This window comes from Pyrus communis, chromosome 13 (genome assembly GCF_963583255.1).
Source record: "Pyrus communis chromosome 13, drPyrComm1.1, whole genome shotgun sequence".
In the NCBI taxonomy this organism is placed as follows: Eukaryota; Viridiplantae; Streptophyta; class Magnoliopsida; order Rosales; family Rosaceae; genus Pyrus; species Pyrus communis.
In genome coordinates this window covers 24,952,399-24,972,822 of record NC_084815.1, presented here as the reverse complement: position 1 = coordinate 24,972,822, position 20,424 = coordinate 24,952,399, and the positions used below count along the sequence as shown (strand labels likewise).

Below are 20,424 nucleotides of genomic sequence, written 5' to 3'. Positions count from 1 at the left end.
TAGAATTAGGTAGTTGAATCCTGGTTGAGCAGACGTTGTAGAACCACAAACACAAGAGTGGGATGAAAATACTGTTCAAAGGACATAGCTTTTACGCTAGCCTCTACCTTTCTGTGATCAAGTTAGTATCATTGATATTCTTATATTAGTTTCTGTATTTATTGTATAATTTCATTCTGCACATCAAGTATTTTTGGTTAATAAAATATTAGAATTTCAAGTTCTGTTATTTTTTGTTTATTTCTGAATTGTTCTCCAACAACACTAAGCAAGCAAACACTTGGTTACCTTTTGTATTCCGGTCATAGTGAAAAATTTCGCGTGAGAGAGAGAGGAGTGAGCCGCCTTCAGTCAGCAGGTCTACTCCTGATACTATAAATGACTTACAACTACTCACACTCCTAAAGAGAGAAACTGAGATATGGCTGCAGCTAAGGAGGAAACCAGTATGTCCGCCGAAGCATATCCGATGAAAGGTGGAGACGGCCCCAACAGCTATGCTAAAAACTCTGCTTACCAGGTTCTTATATGCTTAAAACTTAAGCTTTACTAGTTTATAAGAATTTGTTACATATTTAAATAAGATCTGACTGCTGTAATCCATCACTGCCAACTCTAAAGTTGATACATCCGATCCCACCTAGTGGAATAAATGGAATAAATGGAATAAAGTTTTGTTGTTGCTGTAGTTTTTAGTTGTGTTCTTCAGAATAAATCTACCTTCCAAGAATTATTGGACTGACACTCAGAAAGTGTCTGAATTTGAGTTACATATTACTGTAAGCAAATGAAATTCAAGGTGTTGGATCTTCTGTACTAATCAAAAGAACATGCACAATCTTTCCTTTTTCAGAGAGGAGTAGTGGATGCTGCCCAACAACTTGTAAGCAGGGCAATTGCAGAAAATCTTGACGTCGAGATGCTACCTTCTTCGAACACCTTTCGCATTGCAGATTTGGGTTGTTCTGTCGGGCCAAATACGTTTGTTGCGGTTCAAAACATACTTGAAGCTGTAGAATTCAAGTATCAAGGCCAAGGCTTGAATTCGCATATCCCGGAATTTCATGTTTTCTTTAATGATCACACTCTAAACGATTTTAACACGCTCTTCCAATCCCTCCCTCCGAGCAGGCGATACTATGCTGCAGGCGTACCCGGTTCTTTCTACGTTCGTGTATTTCCTAATGCTTCCATTCACTTTTTTCACTCTTCTTGTGCCCTTCAATGGCTTTCTAGAGTGCCGAAAGAGGTAGTGGACAGAAACAGCCGTGCGTGGAACAAAGGACAAATCGTTTATTCAAATTCCACTGATGAAGTCCTAAGGGCTTACGAAGCTCAACATGCTGAGGACATGGAATGCTTCCTGCATGCCAGGGCACAAGAGATTGCGAATGGAGGATTGATGGTGCTCATCATTCCAGGACGCCCGAATGGTACCCCTCATTCGCTTTCTTTGGTAAACCAGGCTCATCAACTTCTCGGGTCTTGCCTCGTGGACCTGGCTATGAAGGTAAGAAAATGACCCCCTGCTCTAAGTTTAATTATAGAACACCGCAAAGTATCCGACGAAATGACTGCTATGTGTTTTTCCTTTATGCAGGGAGTAGTTCAGGAAGAAAAAGTAGATTCTTTTAATCTACCTCTGTATTACATGTCTCCCCAAGAACTCGAAGCTGCTGTGGAGAAAAATGGTTGTTTTAGCACACAGAGAATTGAAAACTTACCTCGTGTCTCGGCACTTGACATTGTTACTAAAAGTAGCCAGGTATTTGCATCTCATGTCAGAGCTGCCACGGAGGCACTTGTGAAGCAACAATTTGGAGACAGTATCTTAGACGAGCTCTATGACTTGTATCGCAAGAGACTCGAAGAGCAACCATCGATCTTTCAGTCTGGGAAGGCGATCAACTTTCTTGTTGTGCTTAAACGCCTGGAAATTTGATTTGAGTGACATGTAAAATTGGTAATCACTTCATGTGTCACATACTTGATCTTGTCCTACTCGATCGATCGAGCTAGTTACTTATTATTCTTGTTATGTGTTTTTCCTTTAACATCCCTATGTACTTCATGTTTTTCGAACAAAACTGATGCTTTAGCAAAAACGTACTGAACCAAATAAGGTAATGTCATGTACATTACTTTCGCACATGAAAGCGTGTTATTGATTTGGAATACAGCCAATATGACGTACACCATCTTGGTCTTTTTCAGTTGCACTTCTACAGTATTTCTTAATTGGTTTTACTTTGTCTTTGATTGGTGTCAAGTAGTACTGTTGGACTGCAATACAAATATACCAATATAAAATCCCCCTCCTCCTCCAAGAAAACACCGAGAGAGAGAGAGAGAGAGAGCACACTCCTAAAGAGAGAAATTGAGAGATGGCTGCAGCCGAGGAGGAAACCAGTAACTCCGTCGAAGCCTATCCGCTGAACGGCGGAGACTGCCCCAACAGCTATGCAAACAACTCTACTTACCAGGTTCTTATATACTTAAAAGTTAATCTTTACTAGTTTATAAGAACTTATTACATATTAAATAAGATCTGACTGCTGTAATCCAACAGTCTAAAATTGTTGTTTCCTTACTAAAATTAAAGGGTGATTCAGAGCCTGTTTGGTATTTTCTGTTCTCAAGAGGTAAGGCTTTTTCTTGAGTTAGTTTTGATTGTGTTCTTAGTACAAAACCGAGCCCAATGGCGTCCTAGGATTCATATGGTCGACTCTAATTAGGGACAGCGGCGAAGCTACAGAGGGTCTAGGATTCATATAATCGAGTCCCGTTTTTTAGAGAAACATCTATCAGGCGCTTCAGAAAGCACTTCCAAGTGCTTTTCTAGGAAGTACTTAGATTTGTAATAAATATTTTAACGTGCTTATTATAAAAGTATTATAGCTTACAAGCGCAAGTGCTTTTTAGAGAGGCGATCCCAAACAAGTCTTAAAGGTATTTGTCTTGTTATTTTAAGCTGGTGACTAATTGAACTCGCGGAATCCTCTTCCGTCCTCGAATCAAAGAAATCTGTTAGCGTGTTTGTTGTACTCAAACGCAAATCAGCGACCGAGTAACAACAAAGAAATCTGTTAGCGTGTTTGTGGTTTGAACATTTGAAGCTTCTCTGAAAGAATTTTAATTTGTAGCTTGAATAAGGAAGATCGTGAATAAAGAATGTACTTTTCCCACATTTTCTTACCAGCCAAACAGAATTTCAGAGCTGAATACAAACCAGCTCAATGAGTAAAGGTGGTAACTTACCTACTTTGTTGAGAGCCGAGGATGAAGGATCGACCTTCATCCTTTCGAGAAAGAAACCCTCGAAGCAGCTGAAGCTGTGGACCGACACAGGACGAAGAAAACCTTTGGTGTGAACTCAAATGATTATACATAGATACATAAATACATTGCAAGTGCATACCTTACTGCACAAAGGAAAGGGACCTAACAGAATATGCCCCTTCCTCAATTCTCTTCCCAATACAACCCTTAACCTACCAAATATATTTCCCGGAATTATAAACCTATACCTCCGAAAGGAAAAGTTTTTAAGTTCCTGAGATTTTCCAATGCCAACGTTTTTAGCTCTTTGGTAATATAGCCCTATAGAGAAGAGCCAACTTAATATGGGTGACTACGCACCTGAATCCTTAGCAATCTTCTCTGCCTTGGCAATGACTTCTTCAATTCCGCCAACCATGTAAAACGATTGCTCAGGAAGGTCGCCATATTTCCCATCCAGAACTCACTGTAGAAATACAATCCCGCAACACAACGTTAGGGAGTTGTAGGGCTAGCACATAAAGGAATCGATTCTGGAAAAATCAAAGTGATGACTAATTCAGGACCATGACAAAAAGGAAATATGGAAAATGTTCATCACCTGGAAGCTGGTAATGCTCTCTTTCAACTCAACACATTTTCCAGGAGCTTCCGTGAAGACTTCTGCTACATGGAAAGGCTGGCTCAAGAAACGTTGAATCTTACGGGCACGACCAACAGTCAATTTGTCGTCTTCACTGAGCTCATCCATTCCCAAAATAGCAATAATATCTTGCAAGTTCTTATAATTTTGAAGAACTTTCTGAACACCACGAGCAGTGTTGTAGTGATCTTCTCCTAAAATATGAGGGGACAACATGCGAGATGTAGAATCTAAGGGATCCACCGCAGGATAGATGCCAAGCTCAGATATCTAACCATGTACCAGTTGTTAGATCTAAGAACATAGGAGCAGAAGAAAAAGCAGATAGTTATTCCTGCTTCATAATTAAATTGAAAATAGAAGACTACATACTTGTTGTGACAGCACGGTGGTGGCATCAAGATGGGCAAAAGTGGTTGCAGGGGACGGATCTGTCAAGTCATCAGCAGGCACATAAATAGCTTGAACAGAAGTAATGGAACCCTTCTTGGTTGTAGTAATACGCTCTTGAAGGCCTCCAAGATCAGTAGCTAAGGTGGGTTGGTAACCGACAGCAGATGGGATACGACCAAGCAAGGCAGACACTTCTGAGTTAACCTGGAGAGAAGATAAAGAAAAGGGCAGTCTTTGGTCAGAAGAAGTTGAAAATATATCAACTGAAATGCGTGTGTGAGTGCAGAGAGAGCTTACTTGAGTAAAGCGGAATATGTTACCAATGAATAGAAGCACATCTTGTCCTTCAGCATCTCGGAAGTGCTCAGCCACAGTGAGCCCTGTGAGCCCAACACGAGCACGGGCACCAGGAGGTTCGTTCATTTGTCCGTAGACAAGAGCACATTTACTCTCACTCTGGAGTACAAGGGAATGGAATTGAGAATAACACAATGTTGAGGAAAATATGGCAAGTTAGTATGTCATGTTGCACTAAGTTAACCTGCTGATCTCCAAGCTTAATGACACCACTTTCCATCATTTCTCTGTACAAATCATTACCCTCTCTTGTGCGTTCTCCCAAGCCAGCAAACACCGAGAAACCACCTGCAGAAGGAGGATGAAACATTTTATAACCCAAGAGATCATTATTCAACAAAGAGGATAACCAAAAAGCATCTAAATGGAACCAACCATGAGCCTTGGTAACATTGTTGATGAGTTCCATGATAAGCAGAGTCTTTCTGACACCAGCACCCCCAAAGAGCCCAATCTTTCCTCCTCTTTGGTAAGGGGCAAGAAGATCAACAACCTTGATAAAGATTAGACACATATGTTATTTGTTTCTGTTGATGCCGAGATCACTTAATATGCAGAAAACAAAGAGCATACTAAAAATCATGACAAACAAAAAGAGACACCGAAAACCTTCCCAGAGTTTGGCAATCCGAGTGTATGCATCACCACCATTTAGCTTGAATTTTCAACCTTTTTTTCTCCCTTAGTATCTATATACCTAATATTTACTTAGTACACCGCGGACTTACCTTAATTCCAGTGACAAGAATCTGCTGCTCAGTTGCCTGTTCAAAGAAAGCCGGAGCTTCTCTATGGATGGGAAGAAAATGATCGGTCTCTGATGAATCAAAAACAAAACAACACTGATTTACAACAGTTATTAACTTAATAATATTGACAAATGATCCAAATGCAAAATAAATTCTTAAACACGAAAAAAGATTGAATTTTGAGAAACAGAAAGCCAGAAAATAGGATCTTACAGTGATGGGAGAGCCAGTGTTGAGGACTCACTGACCTCTAACGAGCCCTTGGTTCCGTCCATGGCAATGGTTCTCACCATGTTCTCACCAAGGTGCTGAGCCACCTCGAGCACCAATCGGATCGAGTTATCCAGAACCTCCGAGAGACGTGACGATCGGTGGCAACCCCACGTCGAACCTAACATCGACGACGGCTCCGATCACCTGACAGACCTTGCCGACGGAGCCCTTTCCGGTGAAATCATCTGTGATTTTTCCACTCAACGACGTCGTAGCGGCTTTGGGAGGCGCAGTGGCTGCTGCGGCCGATGACGTCGAGTAGTGGGCGGCGCGCGAGAGGAGGTACCCCGCGGGCCGCGTGAGGGGGGATCTGGGGGTTGCGGGTCTGGTGGCGGAGGCGGTGCGGCGGAGAGCGGTGCGGAGGACAGTGGAGAAGAGCTTGCAGGAGGAGGACATTGTGGTGTTTTGGTAATTTTGATCGGAAATGAAGGTTGTTTTCTTTTGTTTTTGTGAAGGGTCAGCTGGCGGGAGCGTCGCTCATTGGGTGATCGCCACCTGTGGTGGTGTGGTTGGGCGGAGGAGGACAAAAGGTGGGATATGTATGTTAAAAATTAATAACTTAAAAAATAAAATAAAATTTCTCATAACTTCTATTAAAACACATGGTGTATCACTTGTGTTCCCGTCATAACTAAAAATTTCTCGTGAAAGAGTGAGAGTGAGAAATATGTGGATTTCAACGTCACTCCTCACCTGGAATTTTGGTGTTCATTTTACATTTTTTTACAATATGCCACATATATTTAATTTGCGTCCACAATTTTGTTGAAGAGTAAATTTGAAAACTAAATAATATATCACCAATAAAAATAAGCACATTTATCAACGCTTAAGTAATAAATCAATTATTAACTTTCATATCATTTAGTTTCTAAAATGTACTCTCTTTTATCATTACTCTAAATAGAAACATCACTAATTGTAGTCACAAAAGTGAAATGTCTACGTGTCATTCATGCAATTTTTCATTTTTAAAATTTAAATATAATTATTATTATTTTTTAAATAATTGATTTAAAATATAAAAAGTAAATGAATGGATCAACAAGACCCAAAAGAGGAGGAAGGAGTTGCATGGTAGCCCACAGGCGCATAGAGAATGACAGCAGCAATGGCCTCACACACAGTCACAGCAATCTCCTCCTCCTTGATTATGCCTCTCAATTCTTCTCAATCATTTCTCAGACCCTCAAATCTCCCCCTCCAAATCCCACCTCAATCCAACCCTACACATCGCAATCCCATCCTCAAATTTCCCACCACTAGAACCAGAGCAACCGTTGACGGCGGCGAACAAAGCGCCACCGCCGTACCTATGCTTGTCCAGGAACCGCCGCAGCTCACCAAAGTATGCCTTTTCTCATTGTTTTCTCCTTCAGTTGCAAAAATTAGCTAAAAGCGTTTTTGTTGGATTGCATCTAGTAGAAAATTAAACTTTAAAAGTGCTTCTTGATTGAAGAAGCACTTCTTGGGGAATCACATACTAGTGAAAGAAGTTATATTTTGATAATTTGATTAAGTTATGGTGTTATTGTTTGGTTAAGGAAGTGGAGGAGAGTGTGAAATTGCTGAAGAAGGCCGCAAAAACAAGGCGGGTTGCGAAGGAGGAGGTTCTGTCAGCTCTATCGGTCATTGAGAAGGGAAAGCTCGACCCTTCTGGGTTTCTTAATACGCTTGGTGGAACAGAATCCCCAGGGAGAACATGGATGCTCATATTTACTGCTGGGGTTAGTATAAAGCTTTCACCTTTTCCATAACCATGTTCAATTTTTCACCTTTAATCTGAGAAATGAGAGCATTATTTGGTTTTTGTTGTATTTGCAGAAGGAATTGAAGGGCGGTCGCTACTTCCCTATTACCGCAGTTCAGCGATTTGATACTGCTGTAAGTCTTTTTATCTGTGTTTCGATCACTGGTGCCTAAATTTTGTAGTGAGTTGCCTGGATATTATTGTTGTTCAAAACTAAATGGGAGCTCTTAGAAGCTCTCATCGTTGATAATTATCGGAAAACGTAGGCATGAGCAGCATTTTCCTAGTTGCATTTCAACTTTTGAGACTAACAAATGTCTGTCGGGGTTATCAGGGAAAGAGAATTGAGAACGGAGTGTATTTTGGGCCATTTGGATGCTTAACATTTGAAGGAAGATTTTCCTGGAAGAAGAGAATACTAGCCTTCGTCTTTGAATCCATCCGGATAAAAATTGGACCTTTGAAAACCTTAGAGATCGGTCTAGGCCAGAAAGACGACAGAGAGCCTAGCACGAAGGATCCATTCTTTATATGGTTTTACATTGATGAAGAACTAGCAGTTGGCAGAGGCAAAAGTGGGGGGACTGCTTTCTGGTGCCGTTGTCGCCGTGTTATAACTTAATTTCTATTTCAGTCAAATACAGATGTTGGATTCAGTTTTACGGATCATATTATACATACACATACATATATCAGGAAATATCAAGGCTATGTGATGCTTTGTTTACATTATTTTAAGCCGAATCTGGGACCATTTTATTTTAGGTGTTTCTTCTTTGGCATCATTCGGCTTTCTTGTGATCCCGGTTGTAATTGATTAGATCTTCTGCCGTTGGAATACTTCCTTTGATTATTGGAATTTCAGTGAATCTCTGTGCCCATTCATGAAGAAATGGCAACTCCTTTGTGTCAAACAGCTTTATGCCTTCAGATTCTTCTAAGAACTTGAGCCAGTTAGGTAAAGTACCCACCACTAAGTCGAGGAAACCAATGATTTCTCCTCCGAAGAATTTCTTGCCTTTGATGAGCTTGTTCAGAACTTCGAGTGATTCTCGTGCTGCCTCCAAGGATTTCTCTTGTTCACGCCCCTTTGTACGGCTAGCAGTCCATGCACTGATCACACACTGCATTGCGTAGTGTTTGAAAAGCTCGTTAGCTTCTCTTTTCAATATATGTATGTATAATTACATGTACAAGCATTCATATATATATATATATATATATATATATATAGAGAGAGAGAGAGAGAGAGAGAGAGAGAGAGAGAGTGCAGTGTGAATGTTGTTTGTTTACCGTCTCGTCAACATACTTTGCCCAAAATCGCACCATTGCTTTTTCAAATGGATCTTCTGGCAACAGTGGGTTCTCTCTCCATGTTTCATCTATGTACTCAAGGATGACAAGGGACTCTGCAACTGGTTTTTCGCCGTGCACAAGAACGGGGACTTTCTTATGGACAGGATTATACCGAAGGAGCAGGTGACTCTTGTTTCTCAAATCTTCTTCAATGTACTCGTACGCTATCCCCTTGTGCTTCAGCGCCCATTCAATTCTGCAGCAAAAAAGACTCAGAGAGGCTCCGATCACCTTAACATCTCCCATTTTGAAGTCTGCAAATTCTGAAATCGAAAGTTTTCAATCTCTTGAAGCATTGGTCTGAGCTTTATAGAGGCGGGATTTTGCAAAGCGTCACATTTCTTGCAGAGAAAGTTGTAAGTCAGTCAACTCTCTTGTTTATTATTCAAAAGTATTGTTTAGTCTTGGATGAACTTTAATCTCACCTAATGTGTTGAACTTTCAAACTAAGGATAGAATTTGTTTCTTACATCATGACCAATTGAACCCTCTTCTAGAAATGTAGTGATGTATGTGAGGCTCGTGTCGAAGAAAATTAAGCGCACGTGCACGATTGCGCTAAGTTTCGATGTAAGGTTAGTTGTTTACAGCTTCTTGTACTAATTTGCATCACTATCAGCTTCTTCTTGAATAGCAATTTTGCTATGATATGCATTTTGTACCTGCTCTGTGCGGTTTATTAAACTTGCCTAAGAACCGAGCAGCGAGTTTGGAAGATCATCTAAATTGTTCCCTCCATATCAGAAATTCGGAGTGGTTTCAATACAATGTGGTGCTGCAATGTAATGACTGTTTCGATTTAGTACATAATAGTTGTCTTGTCACGCGATAACGTTAACTGAAATGCTCTTCTCTTCGTTATTTCATTTATTGTAGCAAATACACAGACGACAACAAGACTCAATCAAACAGTAATCAGATTCGGAAGTGAAGAGATGGAGTGCGAAATCATGGTTTGTTGGCGGATGAGGAACGGATGTAACCGATCATAAATCGGAGGTAGGGGACCAATGCTTCTTTAGCCGGAATGCATTCTTCAATGAGTGGAGTGTGGATGAAATTCTGACCCCATTGGTGGAGAGCCGGAAACATCTCTGCTTCAGGTATCTTGTTGCCTCCGGCTTCTTCAATAGCACTTATCCAGTGAGGCATCCATCCCAATACTACATCTAGATACCCTATTTGTTCGCCGCCGAAAAACTTCTTCCCTTCGATCTGCTTCTCAACAAGCGCTAGTGACTCTAATGCAGACTCTTTCGCCTTCTCCCGCGCTTCGCCTTCTCCCGTGCAAGCTGTCCACACTTGAAGCACAAGCTGGAACATGAGCATGTACAAGAAAATTAGTTTCAAGCCCGGAAAGCTTAAGAGATTCTCTCTCTACCATATAGGATCAAACACACGACAGATTTTTGGGTATGATCAGTATACGGGATGGTACACCACGTGTTACCATACAAACGATAAGATATGTATGTTAAAAAATTAATAACTTAAAAAATAAAATTTCTCACAACTTCTATTAAAACATGTGGTGTACCACTTGTGTACTCGTCACAATGAAAAATTTCTCCAAACATAGACCGTCTACACTCAAAACTGAATATGTTAACGGAGTGTTAAATTCACTAGCCGTGCACAAAAAGCATGGTTGTGTCACTTGCATACATGTGTTGCAAAAAAGGGGTACCTTTTCATCGTTGAATTTAGCCCAAAAACGAGCTGTGGCTCGGTCATATGGGTCACGAGGCAGCAACGGGTGCTCCTTCCATGTATCCTCGATGTACTCGAGGATCACAAGTGACTCGAGGACGACGTTGTCACCGTGCACGAGCACCGGCACCTTCTTGTAGATGGGGTTGTACTTGAGGAGCAGGGGACTCTTGTTTGCTAAATCTTCTAATATGAACTCATACTCCACACCCTTGAGCTTCAATGCCCACTGAATCCTAGCACAGAAAAGGCTTCCTTCTGTTGCAAACAGCTTCACGACCCCCATCTTCTACCTCCACACCTTGCAAAGTTGTGCCTTAGCAACTTTTTTTTATAGAGAGAGAGGAAAACACTCTTTGACTCGTCAGCTTCATGTGCACATATAATATTATTGTTTTGACAATGGAGAGAGAAAAATCAAACGCTTGCAAACAGAATGATATTTTAATAGTTATAATAATTGTAGGTGTTTGATCAAATTTCAACGGTCCAGATCCCCGAACTTGATGGATTTGGTGGAAGGGCTCCGGAGATATCCCTTTCCCTCAAGTTATTTTTGTCAAAATATCAACTGGATATTATCGTTTATCAACATATTATTCATTTAAACGTGAAACAAATAAAAGATTGCAAGTGTTGTTTACTACTCATTTTTACCTTCTAAATGCTTGTTAATTTTAATCATTAATCTTCTTTAATTTATTCAATTCAGCAACCAAAAATTTAAAAAGCATTTCAGAAATAAAAAAATAGAACAACATTACCTAACATATATTAAAGCTCCTAGGAGTGAGCAGCCCTAAGTCGACCAAATACAAAACAGGTTACCGAGAGCAATATAAAAGTATCAATCATTCCGTCATGACATCATCGCTTACGCACATACGGGCACGTCGAGCGGGTAGTCGGGTCTAATGGGCTACATATCAGTGGCCCAAAGAGGTTTGGATATAATCGTGGACTTCCCTCGGCCCAAGACCAAATTGTAAAATAGAGTGAGTCAAAAGTCTAAAACACCCCCAAATAATCTTCAAAATTAAAAAGTGAACCACTCCAATTAAAAGCAGAATTAAAAAAAATAAAAATAAAAAGTTAAATTGGCGTTGCTTCTACACGCTCTCCGTCTCTCTATCTCTCTCTTTGGGCTTCAACGGCTTTCTCGTCTGCGCAAATTTTTAAAACCCTAAATAATTTTCCCGAGAAAATGATTTTCGCGGAAAATTCCAAATTTTGAATGGAAGATTCACCAATAAACCTCACTTGAAAAACGTAAATTGAACAAAAATTTCAGTGAGGTGATAAGTCGGAGAGCGACAATGGCAGAGGTCGATCTGACGAAGAAAGTGGCGGATAGGTATCTGAAGCGCGAGGTTCTTGGTGAAGGTACCTATGGAGTCGTCTACAAAGCCATGTTAGAAACTTAATTGGACTGAACTATCATTTAGTGAAGAACGAAATGTATTTGGTAACAATACAGTTTGACGTAAGTTGTAAACGTGGAAAAAACTGCTTCCTATTATTAAGGGAATATGGATATCAATTGTGGAGATAACTACCATCCCACTTATTTGATGAAACTGCTGTTAACTGACAAAAACCAACTCTCCATGATAGAGGGAAGTTGGTGAATGTTAATCTATATAAGGACTCCCTGCTCGTAAAGAAAAGTTCTGCGTTATTGGGTTCTATCACCTTAAGAACATTGAGTCTTTCAACGAGTAGAAGATATCCTTTTCTTGTTCGGCAATGGCTGCATCAGGTATCATGTTAACATCTGTTAGTAATCTAGGAAACTTGTTAATATTATATACTCCTAGTTTTCCAACATTTGGTATCAGAGCCAAATTAACATATCCTAGATTCGAATGTACGTGTCGAACTGCATATGTTTTCAAGCATGTGAATTTTTATTTTTAATTATGACGTGTTGATTCAAAGCACAAGACAGCACCGAATCGAAAAGCACATGACAGCACCCATGTTTTCCATTATTTCATCCGACAACATATGCTTTCAATAAAATGCATGAGGGTGTTTTCCATTATTTCATGTTTTCCATTATTTCAATGCATCCATTATTTCAATAAAATGCATGAGGGTGTTTTCCGAATCGAAAAGCACATGACAGCACCGATACTTTCAATGCATCCATGTTTTCCATTATTTCATCCGACAACATATGACAACACCGATACTTTCAATAAAATGCATGAGGGTGTTTTGTCCCAAAAGTTCTTTTAATGTCATGCAGCACTTACCATAATATTTTGAATTCACCAAAGTGAATGATCTGGATGTATATTCTGGCAAATAAGGGTATAAAGATTCATTGCATGTTCATACTCTTTTCCAAAGGAAAGAATATATAAAATGCATAAGGTTTGAATGAATCATTCCTTGTATAATCTTGTAATTATCTTGTCCAAAGACTTGATATATTTGTGATAAAAGATGATTGAAGTGGTCAGAATGTACATGATGACTTTTAAGGAGTGTTTATATTTCTGACCAAAAGGGAATATATAAACATGTGTAAGTGATGCATGAAATTAAAATTGTATTTAATGTTTTATTTGGTTGCATCAGCAACATCATCTGCACTTAGCCTTTCATCGATCGAGCCGCTCAATGGAGGAAACTTCAAAAGGTGGAAACAAGACATTGAGATTTTGCTGGGCCTGATGGATCTCGATTTAGCACTGAGAGAGGATGAACCTGCATCGCTGACTGACACTTCGACTGTTGAGCAACGTTTGAAACATGAAAAGTGGCAGAAAGCCAACAGGATGTCGCTCATGGTGATGAGAAGAACTATGAGTGAGACTGTGAGAGGTGGGATACCTGCTTGTGAGAAAGCTAAGGATTTTCTGGATTCAATTGGAGCAAAGTTCAAAGAGTCCGAGAAAGCCGAGATGGGTGAATTGATGACGACGCTAACCAGTTTGAAGTTTGATGAAGGCAAAAGTGTAAGGGAGCACATACTGAAGCTTGTTGACACTGCAGCAAAATTGAAGGACTTAGAGGTCCCGGTTGATGATGCTTTTGTTGTTCATATGGCATTGACTTCCCTACCTCAATCCTTTGATCAACTGAAGATCACTTACAACACACAGAAGGAAAAATGGTCACTGGATGAACTAATTTCCATATGTGCTCAGGAGGAAGGCAGGCTCAAAAGAAACACCAACTTTGGTGCTGTGAACTTCGTGCACACCAACAAAGGGAAGAGGCCAATGTTTCATTCTGGTAAGGCTTCTAAACTAGACTCTTCTCTAGGAACTGTTATAGCTGCTTCTTCCTCTAAGGGACCGAAGGATCATAAGGAAATTATGGACAACATAAGGTGCTATTTTTGCAAAAACACTGGACACATAAGGAAGAATTGTGAGAAACTCAAGAACTGGAAAATTAAGAAAGGTATTTTTGTTAAAATTTTTGTTTGTTTTGAAACTAATCTTGTTGAAGTCCCTCCAAATACTTGGTGGTTTGACACTGGGTGTTCGGTTCATATCACCAATTCTTTGCAGGGTTTCACAAGAGGAGTCACAACTACAAGAAGTGAAGTTTTTCAAGTTTTCGTTGGTAATGGCAATAAAGTGGCTGTGGAAGCAGTAGGCAACCTTAAGCTGGAATTATCTAGTGGTTTTATTTTAGAATTAGTTGATGTACTCTACGTACCTTCACTTAGAAGGAATTTAGTTTCTGTTTCAAAACTTGTAAAATCTGGTTTGGCTTTCAATGGAGACAATGAGAGTATCAGAATTTACTTGAAAAATAATCCAAAAGATGTTCTTGGAGTTTGTTTTCTAGTCAATGATCTTTGGCAATTGTTGTGTTCAGTGGTGAATGATTTTGCTTGCCTTAATGTTGATTCAATGGGTTCGAGTAAAAGAATGTTTTTAAATGAAAAATCTTCTATGCTTTGGCATAGAAGATTGGGACACATTTCGAAAACTAGAATGGATCGCTTGGTCAAGGATAATATCCTACCGACTTTAGACTTCTTTGACTTATCAAATTGTATTGAGTGTTTTAAGGGAAAATTAATAATTTCTAAGAAGAAAACTTCAACTAGAAGTCTAAAGTTGTTGGAGATTATTCATTCAGACGTTTGTGGACCTTTTCCAACCAAAACACTTTGTGGAAATGTGTATTTTGTGACTTTTACGGATGATTTTTTGAGATTTTCATATCTCTATTTAATCTCAGATAAGTCTTCTGTATTAAATTGCTTTAAAGTGTTCAAAACCGAAGTTGAAAAACAACAAGAAATGTCCATAAAGATCCTAAGGTCAGATAGAGGAGGGGAATACTATGGCAGGTACACAGAGAAGGGTCAATCCAAAGGACCTTTGGCGCAATATTTGGAAGAGTGTGGGATTCAGGCTCAGTACACTACTCCAGGCACACCACAACAAAATGGTGTGGCTGAGAGAAGGAATAGGACACTGATGGATATGGTGAGAAGTATGATGAGTTGTTCAACACTTCCACAACACTTGTGGGGAGAAGCTTTAAAAATGGCAAACTATATTTTAAACCGTGTTCCTAGTAAATCAGTTTGCAAGACTCCTTTCGAGATGTGGACTGGTAGGAAGCCGAGTTTGAATCATCTACATATATGGGGCTGCAGTGCAGAGGCAAGGATGTATAATCCTAATGAGAAGAAATTGGATCCTAGAACCATTTCTTGTCATTTTGTAGGGTTTCCTGATAAATCTAAAGGCTACAGATTCTATGCACCAAACCTTTCGAACAGAATTTTTGAATCCAATAGTGCCAAGTTTATTGAGAATGGGGAAGTATCGAGCAGTTCACAGCCATTGCCATCCTTTGACTTTGAAGAGCAAATAAGTGTTCGTGAAGATCAAAATTTTGAAGGTTCAATGGAGTTGCAGCAACCTCCCACACTGGATTTTCAACTTGAAGATTTTAATTATCAAGATGAAATAATCGAAACAAATACAAATGGTGTGCCACTAAATTCTTATGTTGGTCCAATAAATGTAGCTTCTTCATCTCAGGTACCAATGAGTTCTTCAATGCAAGGGGTGATAAATGATAGAAGGGTATTACCACCAAGAGTCAGAAGGTCAGCCATCCCTGATGACTATGTGGTGTATTATCATGAGGTTGAAATGAATGAGGGTGTGTCTGATGATCCGGCCACTTACCAAGAAGCGATGGACAGCTCGCAATCTGATAAATGGTTGGAAGCAATGCATGAAGAATTGAGATCCATGCAAACAAATCACGTATGGATTTTAGTTCCTGCACCAGCCAATATTAAACCAATAGGAAATAAATGGGTTTTTAAAACAAAGAAAGACTCACGTGGAAAGGTTGAAAGACATAAGGCGAGGTTGGTGGCAAAGGGTTACACACAAACTGAAGGGGTGGATTATACAGAAACTTTTTCACCAGTTTCAACAAAGGACTCACTTCGGGTAATTCTTGCACTGGTGGCTCATTATGACCTGGAGCTTCATCAGATGGATGTAAAGACAGCCTTCTTGAATGGTGATTTGGAGGAAGAAATCTTCATGGAACAACCAGCTAGTTTCATTAAGCAAGGAGAAGAAAATATGGTATGCAAGTTGAGAAAGTCAATATATGGTTTGAAACAAGCTTCCAGGCAATGGTATATGAAATTTGATGAGAAAATCACGTCTCTTGGCTTCAATGAGAATAAAATAGATGATTGCATATATCTCAAGGTATGTAGTTCGAAATTCATATTTCTTGTTTTGTATGTGGATGATATCTTATTAGCTAGCAATGATATCAACCTCTTACATGAAACTAAGAAATTGTTGTCCAATACCTTTGAGATGAAAGATATGGGAAATGCGTCATATGTGTTGGGGATTGAGATAATTAGAGACAGATCAAAGGGTTTGCTAGGACTCTCACAAAGATCATATATAGAGAAGGTATTGCATCGGTTCAATATGCAAACCTGTTCAAATGGAGAAGTGCCAATGGGGAAGGGTGATAGATTGAATAAGTCTCAGTGCCCGAGAAATGACTTAGAAAAACAAAGCATGATTAACAAACCTTATGCATCATTAGTTGGGAGTTTAATGTATGCACAGGTTTGTACGAGACCGGATTTGGCTTTTGCCATAAGTGTGTTGGGAAGGTATCAATCTAATCCAGGTGAACAACACTGGGTTGCAGCGAAGAAAGTATTAAGATACTTGCAGAGGACTAAGTCATTCATGCTGGTATATAAGAAAGTGGAGAACTTGGAACTATTTGGCTACACTGATGCGGATTTTGCGGGTTGTACAGATGATAGAAGATCAACCAGTGGATATTTGTATTTCCTAGCTGGAGCTGCAGTATCGTGGAGAAGTGTAAAACAAAAGGCCTTGGCTACATCAACTATGGAAGCTGAATTTATAGCTTGTTTTGAAGCTACAAAGAGGGGATTGTGGCTGAAGAATTTGATCAAATTCATGGGAATTGTGGATTCAATTTCAAGGCCACTGGTGTTGTATTGTGACAATAAGGCAGCTGTTTTCTTTTCTAAAAATAATAAGAAGTCAGAAGCTACAAGACTGATGGACATCAAATATTTGTCAGTCAAAGAACATGTGAGAAAGGGTGAGGTTGTGATCGAGCATATTGACACAAATTCTATGATAGCTGATCCATTGACAAAACCCTTAGCAGTGGGAGTATTCAAAGAACATGTCATGAAGATGGGTGTGCACGAATCTCTGGAATCTGCTGAAATGTGGGAGTAAGAAACTCTTTTACGAATTGCATGTTTGAATGCTTATTTATATGTATTTGCATGATTATCAGTATGCCATTACAATTAAGAAGTGATGGTTTAAGACTGAGTTGCAGTAATAAATATGCATGTGCTGAATCTTTATGATTATTCTGAGTTATATAGCTTATATAACACAAAGTGGTATATGATTTTCAATTCAGTAAAGGAACTGTGATTATCCAAAGATGATCCATAAAGTTGATTGAATTGATTCATAGAAAAATGAATGTGAAGTTCATTGAAAGTTTGACATCATACAGATTAGACTCAAATGACAGTGATTTTAGAGTGCATGTGCCAATGAGAGCTGCACATGGTTTTCTAGAGTTCGACATTTGAACTAATACTGGTAGATGTGGGGAAGCAAGTTACGTGTAACTGGATGTGATCACTAAGGAGTCAATATTGTAATTGTGATAACATTTCGATGAAATGATTAGTTTACGTCCAAGTGGGAGAATGTTAGAAACTTAATTGGACTGAACTATCATTTAGTGAAGAACGAAATGTATTTGGTAACAATACAGTTTGACGTAAGTTGTAAACGTGGAAAAAACTGCTTCCTATTATTAAGGGAATATGGATATCAATTGTGGAGATAACTACCATCCCACTTATTTGATGAAACTGCTGTTAACTGACAAAAACCAACTCTCCATGATAGAGGGAAGTTGGTGAATGTTAATCTATATAAGGACTCCCTGCTCGTAAAGAAAAGTTCTGCGTTATTGGGTTCTATCACCTTAAGAACATTGAGTCTTTCAACGAGTAGAAGATATCCTTTTCTTGTTCGGCAATGGCTGCATCAGGTATCATGTTAACATCTGTTAGTAATCTAGGAAACTTGTTAATATTATATACTCCTAGTTTTCCAACAAGCCATCGATACGAAGGTAAAAGCCCTATCAGTCGTGGAATTTTTGTCAATTTTTTGAGAATTTCTTTTGCTTTGTGTAGTCTTTCGAGTTTCTGGGTTGTGAATTTTTCGTGTTTGTGTGTGTGTGTGTGTGTGGAATTGGTTTTATGACTTGTTTGTTTGCTGAGAAAATTGAGCTCTGAATCTGAAAATAACTTCCCCTTTTTGGAAGGAATATGAATGTTTTTACGTGTGAGGGCAAAGTCCTGGGACATTATAGCTTCAAGTTTAATTTTTTTTTCTTTCTAACTTTACGCTATATAAATGGGTTGCAATTGGTTTTGGTGTAGACGTTGAATACTTCATCGCCTTTGAAATGGAGTTCTTTAACACAATATTGCATATACTTATGTTGTAAGAAAAAAAGGAAATTGTTGTTGTGACCCATAATATGAGAATGGTTTTTCACTTTCTAAGCTCCCAAATGAGCAACTAACGAATCGGTGATTTTTTTGAAGTGGTTTAAAGTTTTCAATACAATGTGGTGCTGCAATGTAATGACTGTTTCGATTTAGTACATAATAGTTGTCCTGTCACGCGATAACGTTAACTGAAATGCTCTTCTCTTCATTATTTCATTTATTGTAGCAAATACATAGACGACAACAAGACTCAATCAAACAGTAATCAGATTCGGAAGTGAAGCGATGGAGTGCGAAATCATGGTTTGTTGGCGGATGAGGAACGGATGTAACCGATCATAAATCGGAGGTAGGGGACCAATTCTTCTTTAGCCGGAATGCATTCTTCAATGAGTGGAGTGTGGATGAAATTCTGACCCCATTGGTGGAGAGCCGGAAACATCTCTGCTTCAGGTATCTTGTTGCCTCCAGCTTCTTCAATAGCACTTATCCAGTGAGGCATCCATCCCAATACTACATCTAGATACCCTATTTGTTCGCCGCCGAAAAACTTCTTCCCTTCGATTTGCTTCTCAACAAGTGCTAGTGACTCTAATGCAGACTCTTTCGCCTTCTCCTGCGCTTCGCCTTCTCCCGTGCAAGCTGTCCACACTTGAAGCGCAAGCTGGAACATGAGCATGTACAAGAAAATTAGTTTCAAGCCCGGAAAGCTTAAGAGATTCTCTCTCTACCATATAGGATCAAACACACGACAAATTTTTCGGTATGACCAGTATACGGGATGGTACATCACGTGTTACTATACAAACGATAAGATATGTGTGCTAAAAAATTAATAACTTAAAAAATAAAATTTCTCACAACTTCAATTAAAACATGTGGTGTACCACTTGTGTACTCGTCACAATGAAAAGTTTCTCCAAACATAGACCGTCTACACTCAAAATTGAATATGTTAACGGAGTGTTAAATTCACTAGCCGCGCACAAAAAGCATAGTTGTGTCACTTGCATACATGTGTTGCAAAAAAGGGGTACCTTTTCATCGTTGAATTTAGCCCAAAAACGAGTTGTGGCTCGGTCATATGGGTCACGAGGCAGCAACGGGTGCTCCTTCCATGTATCCTCGATGTACTCGAGGATCACAAGTGACTCGACGACGACGTTGTCACCGTGCACGAGCACCGGCACCTTCTTGTAGATGGGGTTGTACTTGAGGAGCAGGGGACTCTTGTTTGCTAAATCTTCTAATATGAACTCATACTCCACACCCTTGAGCTTCAATGCCCACTGAATCCTAGCACAGAAAGGGCTTCCTTCTGTTGCAAACAGCTTCACGACCCCCATCTTCTACCTCCACACCTTGCAAAGTTGTGCCTTAGCAACTTTTTTTTATAGAGAGAGAGGAAAACACTCTTCGACTCGTCGGCTTCATGTGCACATATAATATTATTGTTTTGACAATGGAGAGAGAAAAATCAAACGCTTACAAACAGAATGATCTTTTAATAGTTATAATAATTGTAGGTGTTTGATCAAATTTCAACGGTCCAGATCCCCGAACTTGATGGATTTGGTGGGAGGGCTCCGGAGATATTCCTTTCCCTCAAGTTATTTTTGTCAAAATATCGATTGGATATTATCGTTTATCAACATATTATTCATTTAAACGTGAAACAAATAAAAGATTGCAAGTGTTGTTCACAACTCATTTTTACCTTCTAAATGCTTATTAATTTTAATCATTAATTTTCTTTAATTTATTCAATTCAACGACCAAAAATTTAAAAAACGTTTCAGAAATAAAAAAATAGAACAACATTACCTAACATATATTAAAGCTCCTAGGAGTG

General features: G+C 39.3%; 7 protein-coding genes across 7 annotated transcripts; 2 read left to right on the top strand and 5 right to left on the bottom strand.

Moving 5' to 3' along the window:
• Positions 1 to 340: 340 nt before the first annotated feature.
• LOC137713675 (loganic acid O-methyltransferase-like) lies at positions 341 to 2,276 on the top strand. Its single transcript, XM_068453007.1, has 3 exons — positions 341 to 520; positions 854 to 1,510; positions 1,601 to 2,276. Exons 1-3 carry the CDS (start codon positions 422 to 424, stop codon positions 1,940 to 1,942), a joined length of 1,098 nt encoding a protein of 365 aa, XP_068309108.1. The 5' UTR covers positions 341 to 421; the 3' UTR covers positions 1,943 to 2,276.
• Positions 2,277 to 3,330: 1,054 nt separating this feature from the next.
• On the bottom strand, positions 3,331 to 5,264 carry LOC137713791 (ATP synthase subunit beta, mitochondrial-like). Its single transcript, XM_068453143.1, has 5 exons — positions 5,048 to 5,264; positions 4,613 to 4,960; positions 4,295 to 4,519; positions 3,881 to 4,192; positions 3,331 to 3,745 (listed from the first exon to the last, which is right to left on the bottom strand). Exons 2-5 carry the CDS (start codon positions 4,736 to 4,738, stop codon positions 3,743 to 3,745), a joined length of 666 nt encoding a protein of 221 aa, XP_068309244.1. The 5' UTR covers positions 4,739 to 4,960; positions 5,048 to 5,264; the 3' UTR covers positions 3,331 to 3,742.
• On the bottom strand, positions 4,767 to 6,090 carry LOC137712428 (ATP synthase subunit beta, mitochondrial-like). The gene is made up of 4 exons (XM_068451504.1): positions 5,772 to 6,090; positions 5,401 to 5,489; positions 5,048 to 5,165; positions 4,767 to 4,960 (listed from the first exon to the last, which is right to left on the bottom strand). The coding sequence occupies exons 1-4, from the start codon at positions 6,088 to 6,090 to the stop codon at positions 4,767 to 4,769; spliced, it is 720 nt and encodes a 239-aa protein (XP_068307605.1).
• A 658-nt stretch (positions 6,091 to 6,748) lies between these two features.
• Positions 6,749 to 8,106, top strand: LOC137712789 (uncharacterized). The gene is made up of 4 exons (XM_068451951.1): positions 6,749 to 7,042; positions 7,239 to 7,421; positions 7,519 to 7,578; positions 7,779 to 8,106. The coding sequence occupies exons 1-4, from the start codon at positions 6,794 to 6,796 to the stop codon at positions 8,064 to 8,066; spliced, it is 780 nt and encodes a 259-aa protein (XP_068308052.1). The 5' UTR covers positions 6,749 to 6,793; the 3' UTR covers positions 8,067 to 8,106.
• LOC137712792 (probable glutathione S-transferase) lies at positions 8,054 to 9,475 on the bottom strand. Its single transcript, XM_068451953.1, has 2 exons — positions 8,738 to 9,475; positions 8,054 to 8,568 (listed from the first exon to the last, which is right to left on the bottom strand). Exons 1-2 carry the CDS (start codon positions 9,044 to 9,046, stop codon positions 8,227 to 8,229), a joined length of 651 nt encoding a protein of 216 aa, XP_068308054.1. The 5' UTR covers positions 9,047 to 9,475; the 3' UTR covers positions 8,054 to 8,226.
• A 166-nt stretch (positions 9,476 to 9,641) lies between these two features.
• Positions 9,642 to 10,848, bottom strand: LOC137712791 (glutathione S-transferase U8-like). Its single transcript, XM_068451952.1, has 2 exons — positions 10,488 to 10,848; positions 9,642 to 10,114 (listed from the first exon to the last, which is right to left on the bottom strand). Exons 1-2 carry the CDS (start codon positions 10,794 to 10,796, stop codon positions 9,749 to 9,751), a joined length of 675 nt encoding a protein of 224 aa, XP_068308053.1. The 5' UTR covers positions 10,797 to 10,848; the 3' UTR covers positions 9,642 to 9,748.
• A 7,929-nt stretch (positions 10,849 to 18,777) lies between these two features.
• Positions 18,778 to 19,918, bottom strand: LOC137711941 (glutathione S-transferase U8-like). The gene is made up of 2 exons (XM_068451094.1): positions 19,610 to 19,918; positions 18,778 to 19,236 (listed from the first exon to the last, which is right to left on the bottom strand). Exons 1-2 carry the CDS (start codon positions 19,916 to 19,918, stop codon positions 18,871 to 18,873), a joined length of 675 nt encoding a protein of 224 aa, XP_068307195.1. The 3' UTR covers positions 18,778 to 18,870.
• Positions 19,919 to 20,424: the final 506 nt, after the last annotated feature.

Excerpts from the sequence above, each read along its gene's own strand:
- LOC137713675 (XM_068453007.1), top strand. The coding sequence starts at position 422 with ATGGCTGCAGCTAAGGAGGAAACCAGTATGTCCGCCGAAGCATATCCG. Across the intron at positions 521-853 it reads CTAAAAACTCTGCTTACCAG|AGAGGAGTAGTGGATGCTGC; the intron begins GTTCTTATATGC and ends TTCCTTTTTCAG. Across the intron at positions 1,511-1,600 it reads TCGTGGACCTGGCTATGAAG|GGAGTAGTTCAGGAAGAAAA; the intron begins GTAAGAAAATGA and ends TCCTTTATGCAG.
- LOC137713791 (XM_068453143.1), bottom strand. The coding sequence starts at position 4,738 with ATGAACGAACCTCCTGGTGCCCGTGCTCGTGTTGGGCTCACAGGGCTC. Across the intron at positions 4,520-4,612 it reads ACATATTCCGCTTTACTCAA|GTTAACTCAGAAGTGTCTGC; the intron begins GTAAGCTCTCTC and ends TCTTCTCTCCAG. Across the intron at positions 4,193-4,294 it reads CCACCGTGCTGTCACAACAA|ATATCTGAGCTTGGCATCTA; the intron begins GTATGTAGTCTT and ends GTACATGGTTAG.
- LOC137712428 (XM_068451504.1), bottom strand. The coding sequence starts at position 6,090 with ATGTCCTCCTCCTGCAAGCTCTTCTCCACTGTCCTCCGCACCGCTCTC. Across the intron at positions 5,490-5,771 it reads GATCGTCACGTCTCTCGGAG|AGACCGATCATTTTCTTCCC; the intron begins GTTCTGGATAAC and ends TTGATTCATCAG. Across the intron at positions 4,961-5,047 it reads CAATGTTACCAAGGCTCATG|GTGGTTTCTCGGTGTTTGCT; the intron begins GTTGGTTCCATT and ends CTCCTTCTGCAG.
- LOC137712789 (XM_068451951.1), top strand. The coding sequence starts at position 6,794 with ATGACAGCAGCAATGGCCTCACACACAGTCACAGCAATCTCCTCCTCC. Across the intron at positions 7,422-7,518 it reads TGCTCATATTTACTGCTGGG|AAGGAATTGAAGGGCGGTCG; the intron begins GTTAGTATAAAG and ends TTGTATTTGCAG. Across the intron at positions 7,579-7,778 it reads TTCAGCGATTTGATACTGCT|GGAAAGAGAATTGAGAACGG; the intron begins GTAAGTCTTTTT and ends CGGGGTTATCAG.
- LOC137712792 (XM_068451953.1), bottom strand. The coding sequence starts at position 9,046 with ATGGGAGATGTTAAGGTGATCGGAGCCTCTCTGAGTCTTTTTTGCTGC. Across the intron at positions 8,569-8,737 it reads CAAAGTATGTTGACGAGACG|TGTGTGATCAGTGCATGGAC; the intron begins GTAAACAAACAA and ends TACGCAATGCAG.
- LOC137712791 (XM_068451952.1), bottom strand. The coding sequence starts at position 10,796 with ATGGGGGTCGTGAAGCTGTTTGCAACAGAAGGAAGCCTTTTCTGTGCT. Across the intron at positions 10,115-10,487 it reads CTAAATTCAACGATGAAAAG|CTTGTGCTTCAAGTGTGGAC; the intron begins GTACCCCTTTTT and ends CTCATGTTCCAG.
- LOC137711941 (XM_068451094.1), bottom strand. The coding sequence starts at position 19,918 with ATGGGGGTCGTGAAGCTGTTTGCAACAGAAGGAAGCCCTTTCTGTGCT. Across the intron at positions 19,237-19,609 it reads CTAAATTCAACGATGAAAAG|CTTGCGCTTCAAGTGTGGAC; the intron begins GTACCCCTTTTT and ends CTCATGTTCCAG.